Genomic DNA, 14117 nt, shown 5'->3' with positions numbered 1-14117 from the left:
CTGAGAAGTGACACAGCAACAGAGCCTGGGCCTGCTGCCAAATCTCAGAAGCACAGACTGTAAGAAAGTAAGGGGGGAGAATGGAGAAGGAAAATTTGAAAACTCGCCCCAAGCCAGAATCAGTGTAATTGTTGGGTGAAATGATTATGCGGCACAGTTTGGGGTGGGACAGGCAGTCGGTGTGAGACTGGGAAGAGTCACTGTTAAGTTGTGGTGCTGAAGGAGGAACCCAGCAGCGGCTCTGGGGGTCAGGCGAGGCTGCTTTCTGGGGCCCAGCACTTAGAAAACCCTGTTTGGTTTAATATTATGCTATCGCCATCTCAGAGTTCTTAATGAATTTTTAAAAAGGAGCCCCCATTTTCGTTTTGCACTGGGCCCTGCAAAGGATGTAGTTGGTCTCGGGGCCAGGTTCTCCAGGACAGTGACATTTTGTCTCAGCTAGTTTTTGAGCTAGTTTTTTAACTTGCAGCTGATTAATCAAGTAGTGGCCAGGCTTGTATTCTTTTTAATCTCTCTCTCTGATTTAATTATAAAAGGGTATAAAACATAACAGATTAAACCTGTACAGAACTAAAAATGAGTAGTGCCCCACTCCCACCTCCAGTCATGCTCTCCAGAAGTAACCACTACCAATAGTTACTGAATATCCCCCATTTTTTTAATAAGTATAAAATTTAAAATACTGAATAAAATAATATGCAGTTACGATTGTTGATGTAAATATTAAACAACAGAGCATCATGTGCATGAAAATATTCAAGTTTCCCTCAATCCCACTTCCCTTCAGTGAGGCAACCACTGTTAACAGTTTAGTGTGTATCCTCCAAATATTTATTTTAATGAATATTTTTTTTAGAGCAGTTTTAGGTTCACAGCAAAATTGAGTGGAAAGTAGAGAGAGTCCCCATGCACCTGTCCCCCACCCGCACAGCCTCTCCCACTATTGATGTCCAGCACCAGACTTGTATATTTGTTGTAATCAATGAACCTACATTGACATATCATCACCTAAGTTCATAGTGCACACTAGGGTTCACTCTGTGAAATACTTTTCAAATTAATTTTAATCACATGATTGTTGTATGAACATTTTCCCATGGTTATTAACAAATATGTAGGCTTTCAAAAAGCAGAATGGGAAATGTTATGAATATTTTTATATAGAGCTTTTTTTAAACACCTTTTCAAGTCAGCACATATAGACACACCTCAGTCTTCTTTAATAAGTTATAATACAGGCATACAACATACCTTATGTATCCAATTTCCTATTGGTATCCATGTTTTTAAAATTCTTATAGATATATTTTATATATTCCTCTTAGTATTATATAGATTTCCAGAAATGGGATTATTGGGTTATAGGATATGATCTCATCAAATTGGCACTCTCTTATCTAGGATTGGGCTGCCTTACCTCTAGCTAGTGCTGTCAACTCAGCGACACCATTACCAAGGGACTTAGCCCTCAGGGTTGAGAAGACTGGAGAGAAGAGAGAATTGATTTGTGAATAATAATTGTTAATAGCTAACCTCTGAGCACTTAAACCATGTTTTGTGCACTTAAGCCAGGTATTGTTCTAACCTTTATAAGTATTAACTCCTTTACCCGTAGAAGCACCCCCAGAGATAAGTCTGTTATACCCCTTTTATGCTTAGGAGACTGAGTCACCTGGGGTTAAGGGCACACATCTGTCTAGTAAGCGGTGAGGCTGGGTGTGAGCAGGGCTCTTTGACTTCTAAGCCAGTGCTCTTAACTTCCACACACACGGTCCCTAAGAGTGTGCTGCCATCTTTATGCCAGAGTCTCTCTACCTTGTTTATTTCTTAAAACAATGTTCTACTTATTTGTTTGCTTGTGTTTTTGTACACTCTACCTCTTTGAGGGCAGAGTACCTGTCCTAATATTATTTATATTCCTACCCCTGATTCCTAGCACAATATCTAACTTATTGTACATAATAAATACATTTAGTTGAATGAGTAGCTAGCTACTGGGAGGTAGCTACCACGTCCATGTTACAGCCGAAGCAATTGTTACTGGCAATGTGGGCTCTCAGTTCTTGAGTTCAGAAAGAAAGAAAATTCAGAGCCAAGAACAATACCACAAGAGGAAGTTTATTTAGCATACAAAGTGAAAGTACACTTGAAGAGAAAATTTGAGCAGGCTGCTCAGAGAGCTGCTGCTTTGGCCTTTTAGAAAGAAAGTCAGAGGTACAAGAAGCCAGCCAGCTAGGCTGCATGGACCCAGGAAACAAGTTACGGGGGCAAAAGAAGGGCCCTTGGAGACAGGTAGAGGGGGTTAGCCTGAGACGAGCTGCCACTTCCCACTGCTCCCCTGGTTGCAAGTCCTGTGGGACCCTTAGAGCTTAGGAAAAAGAAAGCAAAGATACACACTTGAGGAAAGGAGGTGTGGTCATGCTCTAGAGAGAGTTGTTTTAAGGGTTTTTATCTGTTTTCTTTTTTAAAATATATCTTTATTGGTTTCAGAGAGAGAGAGAGAGAGAGAGAAACATCAATGATGAGAGAGTCATCATTGATTGGCTGCCTCTTGCATGCCCCCGACTGGGGATCGAGCCCACAACCCGGACTGGGAATTGAACCTCTGTCTCCTGGATCCTAGATTGATGCTCAACCGCTGAGCCACACCCAGCTGGGCTATCTTTTTTCTAAAGGCAGGAATTTTAGAGGAGGTCTCAGGGTAGGATCTTAATAGAATATTCATCAGCTTTCCAGGTATGTCCTTTAATATGCTGATGTATCAAATGAGTGTTTATGATCAGGGTCATGGTCTCTACTGATTGGTTGGTGCTAGGGTAGGGGGTCATTGGTCATTGCATCTGGTCCTGTCATCAGCCATGGCATCTCTTCATCTGGTTTTGCTGCTTTTCTGGGCCTGGAGCTGAAACAACTGAAGCCTAGCTATTATCTCTAGTTTCACCAAAACTCTGTCTCTGTGGTCAACAGACCCGAAGCTTTGTTCCTATGATTATTTGATGCTGATCAGAACCTCACTATCCTGAGGGTTTAATGCTTAAAGGAGTGGTCGCGCAAGGGTGGAGGCAGGTGGGTTGGTGCTGAATGAGGCCAGTGTGAATCAGCCATCTGTCTCAGTTTCCCCATTCCACTTGCCAAGGAATTTGCCTGGCCTCTTACTATCCTGCCTCAAAACTGCAGTCAGTGTCTCCCAAACAGTATAGGAGAAAAGAGTAGAAAGCAAAATGGTGGAGATGCGATTTGAACCCAAGGCTTTTGATACCTGGTCCAGTACACTGTCCACCATGTCCAAGCTGCCATGTTCCTGCCTGCTTGTGAGGGCTCCGGAGAATGGCTTCCTACCTAGCAACCAGCTCTAAGCTGGAAAACTTCCCAGCTAGACATCTTTAATGATCCCTGGGAGGGGCAGAGCCCCGGGGGAGGAGGGCCCCTGGAAAAGAGTGTTCCTGGAAGTACAGCATCCAGGAGTAGATGTTAAAGGGGGAGTCAGGCTCGTCAGAGGAATTATCTGTACGTAGTAATAATACTGATCCTTTATTTCAGTTTCTGCAAGGCAGACGTTGTTCCGTGTGATGTATGAGCACTGTCTCTTTTTAATGCTCACAATCCCATTAGATGGATATTATTATTTTGTTTTGCTTGTGAAAGAATGGGGCTGAGAGGCCAAGCGATTTGCTCAAAGTTATTCAAGGAATAAGTGGTCAAGCTGAGATTCCAACTCAAATCTGGGGGATTTCAAACCTCCATTTTATGATTCTGCTCCCCAGAGGATATAACATATAATGGCAGGCTGAGGCAGGGGGATTGTGAGAAGAAGGGCATAAGGGGAAATTGCCCTCTCCAGACCCTGGGGATCTTTAGCAACCGGGAAATAAAGTAGAGAAAACCATACAGCCTGAGCCCTGCTGGGGTCACAGAAAAAAGAAATGTGATTTTCCTATATTTATTTTTTTAGTTGACTATGGAGAGCAAGGGAGATTTGACACTGGCCATTCTGATTTTTAAATCTGGGTTCCTAGCATGTGATGTCTTTATACTTTTAACCTAGAAATGGCAGAGTTATTTTGGGCACAAAGCAAGAGCTGTGGCTTAAAAATATGTCACTGTATTTATCTCTTCCGCTGCAAGATTACTGAAAATTAGCCCAGCTGTGGCCCGAGGCACCAGGCAGCCACCAAATCTTCTTCCAGTTCACTCAACCCACCCACCCAGAGCTGGTGAAACACCAGGAGTGGCAGCCTCTGGGGAGTGGTATCAGATCAGCTTCTCCATCACAAGCCTACCCTCTGATCACACACACCCCATCCCTTTCCAGCTACTCTGGGGATGGAATGCTAGGCCTGTGAATAGAGCTCAACTCTGTCTCCTCCCCCCTTCCCAAAGCTTCAAGGAGTAAAACAATAAAAATTAAAGAAAAAATTTAAAAATCTATTATTGAGCCAGGGAGTTCAGTGCGAGAATAAGTTTTTAGCTTTATTACCAAATCCCTCTCTAATTCAGAGAGCAAATCATCTTGCTGTCATTTAAGCCTTCAGTTTCCTTATCTATAAAATGGAAATCTTTAAAAAATATATGCATGTATAAAATATATATATTTTCAAATAAATATATATATTTAAAATGCTTAATGAAGTGCCCAACCCATCATAAGCAATTGATCAATATTCTGTAAACAAATGAATAAATCTGCTGCTGCTCTGATCTTACTAACAAGTAAAAGGTAATGAGTTGTTACTTTGCACCAGGTACTGGCTTATGTGCTCTGTAAGGATCATTACATTTAATCCTGAAACAGCCCATGAGGTGGGTGCTATTATTGTCTCCTATACGCAGGAAAGCTGAGGCCCGGAAATATTAAATACTTTGCTAAAACATTACATAAGTTACACGATGTAGCCAGATTTAAACCATTCTGATAGAGCCTTAAAGTCTTGCAGAGAACGGGGGTATATTTTTACATTTCTTGTTTCCATGGAAAATTCTTTCCACGTCAGCTGAAGGGCTAAGAAGCCGTGTGGAAATGCTGGAAACGCTAGCCCAGGTGGTTTGAGCCCCCCCCCCCGTCTCTGCCGGAGAAAGATCTGGGTTCACACTCCGGTTCTCCTGTGTTCCGTGGGCTGTAATTACCCAGATTAACATTGCTCGGTTCATAAAGGGTCTAGTGAGCGAGAGGGAGGCGGGGCCTGTGCGAGCGCCCGCGCCGCCCGCAGACGGGGGTGGGGTGGGGGGGGGTGGGTTGGGAACGGTTTACAACCCGGCCTTTCAATGGGGCTGATGGCGGATGCTTTCTGCCTTTTGTCAGGCTGAGCGTGTATAATTCTACAACCTGCCAAATTCTGGTGCGCGCGCGCACAGCCGCCCGCAGAGGAAGAAAGAGACGGAGACAGAGGGATGAAATGGTTGCTCAAAGCCAGAGGTGGCTCAGATGAAATCTGCTGCGGTGGCTGGCTCGGTGCGGACAGAAGTCAAGGGAGGGGGTGAGGCTGGAGTTTCTGCGCAGAAAGCCAGCGTGTTCACTCGCAAACCCCGAATCTGCGGGCCTTCTGTGAGCGGCCCCTTCCCCGCGCAGCCAGGGGCAGCGCCTCTGCGCCGCTGGGCCGGAAAGGGCTGTAATCATGTAATTGCCTTTGCTGGCTGCGCCAACCTGGCAGAGTGGGCGGCAGGCAGGCTCCAGAGTGCTGTCTGGCCAGATAGTTCCAGGTTTAATCAAAATGATGAGTTTTCTGGAAACTCTTTAATAACCTTAGCGCCAAAATCCCAGAGATGGTAACAAAGGGATGAATGAGGAGCGAAGGGGAGGGGCCCAAACCTGCGACTGGGCTGTGCTTTTCCGGAGCTCCTCACTCCCACATCCAACCCCTCCCCCTGCTTCTACTCCTCCTTTCAACTGATTCTAGCTTAAAGGCTCCTGCCTGCATCTCTGTTTCCCAAATGGTGACAAAACAGATATAATTATAGTAATAATTGCCTCATTTATATAATGCTTCAGGGTTTTCAAAGAGCCTTCATATATAGCTCAGGATTTGGGTCTCATAACTGGAATAAGATTGCCTAGATTTGAGTCCCAGGCCTCATCCTTTAGTGACCATGTGACCATTGGTCCTTAGTCTTTTTATTTATAAAACAGTTGTATCTATAAAACAGACATAGATATTGGCAATATCTACTTCATGTGGTTCTTGTGCTCAGTGAAAAGTTACATTGCATGCAGAGCTACTCAGCCCAGTGCCACGCACATAGGAAGGGCGCAGTAAATGTTAACTACACCCTTAACCTTGATGTACACAGGAGGGTGGTCATCTCCATTTTATGAACAAGGAAACAGGTTCAGAGATATTTATGTACATTGCTCAGGACTACATACTATCAAGTGATAGAGGCAGGGCAGGCCCTTGAATTCAGAAGAGCAAAGCAAGATAAAGAGAGGAAAAGAGTTAAACACCCTCCAAATTCTCTAGCCCTTCTAAGAGCTTTCCTCAATGTAACATCCTTCGCCAAAATGACTTTGTACTGTTCTGTTAAGGGAAGTCAGTGTACGTCAGATAAACCTCTCCTGGCCTTAGCCGATTGTCCAGGGCAATTCAGAATAGGGGTTGGGGGTGAGTTTACAAGTCTGAAATTTATTTCACAATCTTCAGGACTTTCCCTGACATTGGCATTGGCAAAGCCTCCAGCCTAATCATTTCCAGTCATGGAGGCTGAACTTCGCCAGAGCTGGTTTAGCATAAAACTGATGAATGGAGGAGGGCAGGTGGGTGGAGGGGGAGAGATTAACCAAAGAATTTATATGTATATATGCACAACCCAAGGACACTGACCATGGTGGGGAGAGGGACTGGGGAGGGGGATGGTACGGGGTGGAATGGGTCATTGGGGAGATAAAGGGACATCTGTAATATTTTAAACAGAAATAAACAAAACCAAAAAAAAGGGAAGTTGGGAACGTTTCCAGGCAGCCCTGGGCAGTGGCTAAGGGAAGTGCCTAAACTGGATTATAGGATTAAGTGGTCAGCTACCTCCAGAGGGCAGTTTTTAAAGTTGCAGATTTATATGCTTTTTAAAATATATAGATGTTGTGCCCTGGCCTGTGTGGCTCAGTGTCTGTAATCTCCTTGCTAGGCTCTAATCAATCCATTCTTTTGGGTCTTGACTGCTTTTCAAGTCTAGCCTTTGTCTTCCTGTGAGTTATGTTCCCAAGAGCGGAGGGGAGGGGAGGGGACCTGTGGGAGGCCCCAGGAAGGGGGAAGGGAGGCAGCTCTGAAGGAAAACAATGTTCCCTTGATTGATCATTTGCTGGGACTGGCCCTGAGCCTGGGTTAGGGGCATAAAAGGCATGTCTTTCTTTCTCATCTTCAGAAGGGAGTAGCTCCTTGATTCTGCCCTAAAGTCACAGCTATAGGTGAAGCTAGCCAAGGGCTTCAGTGCTCTTGACCAAAAGGGACTCAGATCAGGAGGTCAGTAAATGTTGTCAGATCCTTAAGCTATTATTTCACCTGAATGAGCCCTCAGGGTGTTTGCTTACACATCAGCCAGGACAGGTTAGGCACAGTGGTCTGAGAGGGATTGGGGATGGAGAAAGCAGATCTTGTTCTGCTCTGCAGAAGCTGAATATGGGAGGATGCACCTGAATGGCTGTCTCATTGCTTCTTGGAGTTTAGGCTGAGTCAGGCCCAACCAATACTCCCAGCAAAGGCCGGACAAGATCAATGATGTGTAAAAGAGCTCATTAACTCTTAGTGGTCCTGCTTGGAGGGGTGCCCTTGGCCAATAGGCAAGGCCATTAATGTTTCTCAGTTCTGCAAGATAAAGATGTCTCTGAGCTCTGCGTCTCCAGATGACAGCCCTAAAGGCCTCATGCAGAGTCCTGGCTGTGGTTGGAAAAAATTTCCATCCTTGGCTCCCCTGAGAAAAATGAAAGGACTGAAGAGTGGTGTTGAAACCCAGTTACCCTAGATGCCAAATCAGAGGGCTTTTAAATACATTTCCCACTTTTGTCTTAGTCTCTCAGGGTCAGGGCCTGTGTATGAAAAATAAACAGGCAGATTGTAGCTGAGCTCAATTGCAGATTTGATTATCTTAGATGAATCAAAGAAAGTCTCAGAGAAAAAATATCTATTGCCTCTGTCCAAAGAGCTAGCTATAGTGTCAGTCAGATCTGGCAGGGGAAGTGTGGTATAGAGAAAGGGGTCTAGGGGAGAAAAGAAAGTTTCTTACTCTCTTTCCCCTCTGCCTGCTGGTACTTGGACTAAATTTGCAGCATCCTTACCCTGCACCAATTGCTGCAGGACTCCAGCAAAGGAGCAGCGTCAGATACATGAGCACTGCTGTGATGTCAAAGGTTCCAATGTCATGGCCACTGGGATTACTTTGCCCAGACAGACCATTACTCTTCCTCTCTAGCTCTGACCTCTACTCTTCTAGAAGTCACTGGTATACTTTATGGTGTGTCTTCCAAATAGACTCTTGGGAAAGTCTTGCGTTGAAAACCCTTGTGGATACATAATCATTTTCCCAAGTCAGTGTAAATTTAATGTCTCCTCTGGAATCTCCTTTGACTTTCTCAAGTATAATTAATAACTTTCTCCTCTGGAGGCCCATAGTACTTTACATGTACCTTGGTTATTGCAGTTATCAAATTTGTTTATAATTGCTTGAGTGTAAGTCTCAACCAGACTGTAAGCACATTGAGGGAGAGGACTGGGTGGGTTTGGCAAGTGAGGTTGGCTCCCAGTGTTACCGGGAAACCCCAGTGGGTTTTGGGCTGCCTGTCACTGTATCCAATTCAACGGAGGCAGGGTTGAATCATATAAGGCATTTATTGAGAAGGCCGGCCAACCAAGAAGACAGGTAACATCCAAAACCTGGGCCTGTGCCCTGACTGGGAATTGAACCCTGATCGCCTGGATCCTAGGTTGACGCCCAACTGCTGAGCCACGCCCGGCCGAGCTCTACAATTTTATAGTTAATATAATTATATTTCAGATTAATTCAGGTGCTCAATCTTTGGACATTATAAGTGCCCCTCTCACCAGTGCTTTATCCAAATAAACAGGCCTAACTTACAACAGGACTCAATCCTCTTATGCTGCATAGTATCCCTCTATGTCCACACTTCCTACCATCCCTTCCCTGCTTTATCCCACCACTCCACAAGGTTATTATAATAGAATTAGTGAAACCAGACAACAATGGGTCCGGGCTGCCTGTCACCACTTGAGCCAATTAAGCAGAGAGAGGATTGAATAGTATATGAGTGTTTATTTCAATAATGCTAGCAATATGGGAGAGCTGTTAGGTCATCCTGAAAAATCTGCCCCCCCCCAAGCCATCTGCTTATATTGGGTAGAAGGACAAAGATTACAGGCATGGAAAGTAGGCAAGGTATAATGCTAACAGGTCACAGGCAGTGTGGGCATCTCCAGGATTCCACTGTTTTGGGAACAAGACTTAATCTTCCCATGATGATAGACTGTATTCCAAAGTTAACTCCCATGTCCTGGGGGGTACAACTCTCAGCCAGGTTAGAATGTGCTTTCTCAAATCAGAACAGAACAATCACTGTTAACAGAGCATGATTAATATTTCTGCCCCTAACATTAGGATCAAATACAGTTGACCCTTGAACAACACGGGTTTGAACTGCAGGGGTTCACTTACACGTGGATGTTTTTCAATAAATACATACAGTACTATAAATGTATTTTTCTCTTCCTTATGATTTTCTTAATAACATTTTTGCCTCTGGCTTATTTAATTGTGAGAATACAATATATAATGCATATAATATACAAAATATGTGTTGACTGTCTATGTTATCGATAAGGCTTCTGGTCAACAGTACGCTATTAGTAGTTACGGTTTTTGGGAGTCAAAAGCTATACGTAGATTTTTGACTTGGGGAGTGGGCGTTCGATGCCTTTAACCCCCGTGTTGTTCAAGGGTCAACTGTAATTAATTCAACTAAATTTATCTTTTGTTTTGGACACAGTAGGTGTCAAAATATATTTATAGCTCAAGTTTTCTGGAATCCATACACTAAAAGTAACATATTCAGCTTTTTTTTTTACATCTTAAACTGCATCATGTATCTCTAGTTTAGGTTTCTTTTCCCATTAGCTGAAGATAATTAAAGCATTTTGAGTACAATAGCAGACAAGGGTTCTGAAATCCCCTGGCAATTCTTAGTTTGAGGAGCATCGTCTAGATAGATGATGCAGAATCTATCATATCAGCTACCTTTTAAGTTACCATTGTTATTGAAACCTGCTTTTAAAAAATTCTGACAGAACTTGGAGACGCAAGAGGTCCTTGAGAAGCAGTAGTGTAGTACTTGACATCAGGTGAGATTCAGGTATTTCAGTTTGTGACCATAAGAAAAAAAGTCCCAAGGTAGCTGATTGCTCCAGGGAATGCTCTGTTTGTAGTAGCTCTTAAGATCTCAGGATTTTTTTTTGTTTTTTCCTTTTTCTTGGGGACCAGGCCTGTCTGTGTAGCTTTTCCTATATTCTGCCCACTAACATGGCATGGAAGGTGCGTGTTGACTCTGTTACTGACCTGTGATGTTTTGTCTTTCAGAACCAGAGGCAGGAGAGGTGTCCCCTCCAGTCGGTGCAGGTGTTAACAGCAACAGCTGGACCTTTAAATACGGACCAGCCAACCCCAAACAATCTGGTCCCGGTGAGTTACCAGACAAATTCATTATCCCAGGATCTCCTGCAATCATCTCCATCCGGCAGGAGCCCACTAACAGCCAAATTGACAAAAGTGACTTCATAACTTTCGGCAAAAAGGAGGAGACCAAGAAAAAGAAGAAAAAGAAGAAGGGTAACAAGACCCAGGAGAAAAGAGAGAAAGGGAACAGCACGACCGACAACAGTGACCAGTGAGGTCCTGGATGGAAAAAAGCCACTTAGCCAGTTTTTGTAATAATGGCAACTTTCTCCCATGTAGCAACTGCCCACTCCTTTTCTCCTGTCCACCTGAGCCCTCTCCAATAGACCTCAGAAATCTGCAGGAAGTTCCCCGTCTGTCTAGATCGCATTGAACAGGTTTTGTCTGAAAAGCTTTACTAAGTCTGGTGTTAACTCTCTCTCTCCGCTCTGGCTTGTTTGCAGAACCTAAAAAGCAGACCCAAGTTTCCTTTCTCCTCCGCCGCAAAGGAGAGGCCTCCCAGCCCCGCCAGTGAGAGGTTGGACTCTCTGCCCTGTGCTCCGGGGATCCTGTCTTGATGACACTTGCAGGGCAGGCTGAAAAGTTTTGAGATTGAACAGCTTGGGTGTCTGTGGCCACTAGGTATGTGTGGCCACTGGGGGTGTGTGAGTGACAGTCATTGGGCTGGGATGGGCCAGATTAGACTAGTTGGTGCAAGGAGGGCTGGGAAACAAAGGCAAATCAACAGTGGGAGTTACCAGTCTGGAGGGGAAATGTGAAACTTAAAAGGAACCAGACTTTCTAAATCTTACAACTCAAGAGGTGGTGGCCACCCTCTTTCAGACAAAAACTGCCTTCACTGACAAGGCTTTAGCAGTCCCTAAAGGCTGTCAGCTGTGATGTCATTATACCTAAAACCTGAATTGTGTCTACAAGCCAACAGTTCAGTGTTTAGCAGGAGGCCAGCCAGGGCAACAGAAGCAGATCTGATGTGTTTCCTGTACATGTCCTTGTGCTCACTTTATTAAAAATTCTTTTGCACACAGTGTTTATGAAAAGGCCAGATCCTTTTCCCACAACACATATGCAAAAGCAAAAGAAAACAGAAAACCCCAACACCTCACTTTATGCTGTTTGTTGTTTGATAGATTTATTTAAAACAGAGAAAATCTATAACTATAAATCTTTAAAGAGAGCTATGATGAAGACAATTCCCCTAAACTCTCCTCAAAAGCGAACTGAGTCTACAGCCATTTAAATGACCATTGCTGCTACAGAAGCGCTTTAAGAGAATTGCCTGAAACATCTGTATTATACTGGCCACCTGCCAATCACAGCTTTACTCTTTCAGGTCACTCTGGGCTGCCTCTTGCATGTATTAATTACTAAATAAAAGGATCTTTCTCTGTCTCTTTTCTAAGAAACAATTATGTGCACTCTGAATACACAACCTTCTCTAGCCAAGTATGTAAAGACCTAGACATTGAAGAAAAATATTGTTTTCTCTTACACACAGTGAGCAGACTTTGCAATCCTCTAATTCTGTGATTTGTCTTGGTGCGCTAGCCTACACCTTCTCTCTGGTTTTGTTTACCTTTTCTATACCACTCTGAATTGCTAATCTTGCTAACACCTATGATGTTACCTGAGATCAACCTCCCATATGTATGCTGTATGCTATTATAAGACTCCTGAAATATACTTACTCTGTGCTTGTGTATGTGAATGTTAATGCAACTATTACCTAGAGTGAACTTTAAGCTTTATTGTTGAATGTAATTCCATTATATTTCCTTTTGTACACCTGTGAAAAAGTGGAGTAGTGTTTTTTTTAACCATTGTTGATCAGCTTTTGTGTATGTAAGACACAGTAAAATTTATTTCTTAAATCAAGATACTGGTGATTCAAGGAATTTTATTTATGGTCAGCCAAGAGCTGTCTCTTGCCAAGACTCCTGCTGGCAAGGGAATGGATAAAGCTGTTTTTTTCTAGTAACAATTCTGGAATGAATACTGAAGATACTCCCTGAGGGTATGCAAGCACAAAATTTACCAATCTGACCTCTTTCAAGCTGCAGAATGCTTTGAAATTCTAACGGCGCCTGGAATATCAGCTCAGAGAGAATAGTAAGATCTACTGTCACCTTAGAGAAGAAACTTTAATTTTGTTTAAATGTACAATTTAGAAGTTTGCGTAATTACATTATATTTTCAAAGTTAACGTAAAAGAGGTAGGAGTCTGTTATTAAAACGAAAACAGAAAATCTCAAAAAAAATCTGTTTTGTCTACTTTTAGCTTCATTCTCCCATATTTTGAAGGCTGTGTAACTTCAGCTCTGCAGGACTGCGTGGGGTAAAGCGTGTTGCCAACGCATCTGAGCCATTCTGCATTGTAGGTTGTGATCATTTTGCCCCATTGAAACCCGTGTATCTGACCTTACGTGCCTTTTGAATACTAGGAGAATTGGGCTGATTTATTAATGATGATAATTCTAATGTATCTGTACAGCACTTTTTACCTTTGCAAAGTGCTTTCCAACCCATGTTAGTTACTAGTTATTACAGCTGTAAGGATAAAACACGTCATGTGGATTCATTTTTAATTGGTGCTATTGGTATTTCCTCTGTTATTGCTAATAAATGGAAATGGTGGTATGAAAGAAATGGTGGTCATTTCTAAGTATAAGAGCCGGAGAAAATAGAAGACTGAATATCCTGAGCTGTTCTTTTTGAAGAAAGGTGCAGTATGGAACTTCCTGTCTCACTCCTTGGCTCTCTCCCTGGCTCTTGTGTTCATTACCAAGGCGCAGGCCCAGCACAATCAAGAATCAAAAGCCACAATGTCATTCAACTGGGCGGCCAGGACACTGCTTCAGTCTCCCCTAGTAAGAACTGCAGCAAACGGGCTTTTATCACTGGCATGGCCAGTCATCTCGTTCATTATTTGTTTAGCCCTTGTGCCTCTCCACAATTGGGAAGTCAAGTAACGCCCCCAGAAATTAACTTTTATTGGGTACAGTGTGTGTGCCAGCCACTGTAGTAGGTAGGTTGAGTTCATGATACATTTTCTGTAATGAATATCTTTTCCTTCTGTAGCTAAATTTTCATGAGCATAGGCTTTAGATGCAGTGATTCTCAGCTGGGAGCAGTTTTACCCCTCGGGGAAAAACATCTGGAGACATTTTTGTTTCTCTGGTACTTGGGTGAGAGTTCCTGTACTTGGGTGGGAGTTCCTTTGGGCATCTAGTGGGTAGAGGCCAGGGATGCTGCAAAACACCCTATAATACACAGAAAAGCCCCCAACAACAAAGAATTTCCAGCCCAAAATGTCAGTACCAAAATTGAGAAGCCTTGAGATAGACTGACCATATAATTTGTTGTTGAGCCCATTTAATAATTATTTCAGGTTACAAGTGAACAGACTATTCTAGGCAAACAGAGATGTATGGTGACTCTACTTACAGACAGAA

At 43.3% G+C, this 14117-nt stretch overlaps 1 protein-coding gene across 14 annotated transcripts in view; it reads left to right on the top strand.

Annotated features, from left to right (window-relative positions):
* Positions 1 to 13298, top strand: part of LOC308555968 (protocadherin alpha-C2) — a gene marked incomplete at its 5' end in the record, with an annotated part of 195225 nt that extends 181927 nt beyond the window's left edge. For 13 of the 14 annotated variants that reach the window (XM_081134804.1, XM_081134810.1, XM_081134811.1 and 10 more), the window contains one exon: positions 10573 to 13298. In XM_081134804.1, the coding sequence (XP_080990930.1) occupies positions 10573 to 10883 (311 nt within the window). In that variant the 3' untranslated portion in view covers positions 10884 to 13298. The remainder of the gene's footprint in view (positions 1 to 10572) is intronic. The other variant, XM_081134799.1, reaches the window with a different exon arrangement.
* Between the last annotated feature and the right edge of the window lie 819 nt (positions 13299 to 14117).

The sequence above is a fragment of the Miniopterus schreibersii genome (genome assembly GCF_964146895.1).
Source record: "Miniopterus schreibersii genome assembly, chromosome: 4".
Taxonomy (NCBI): domain Eukaryota; kingdom Metazoa; phylum Chordata; class Mammalia; order Chiroptera; family Miniopteridae; genus Miniopterus; species Miniopterus schreibersii.
This window is presented reverse-complemented; position numbering and strand designations above follow the sequence as displayed.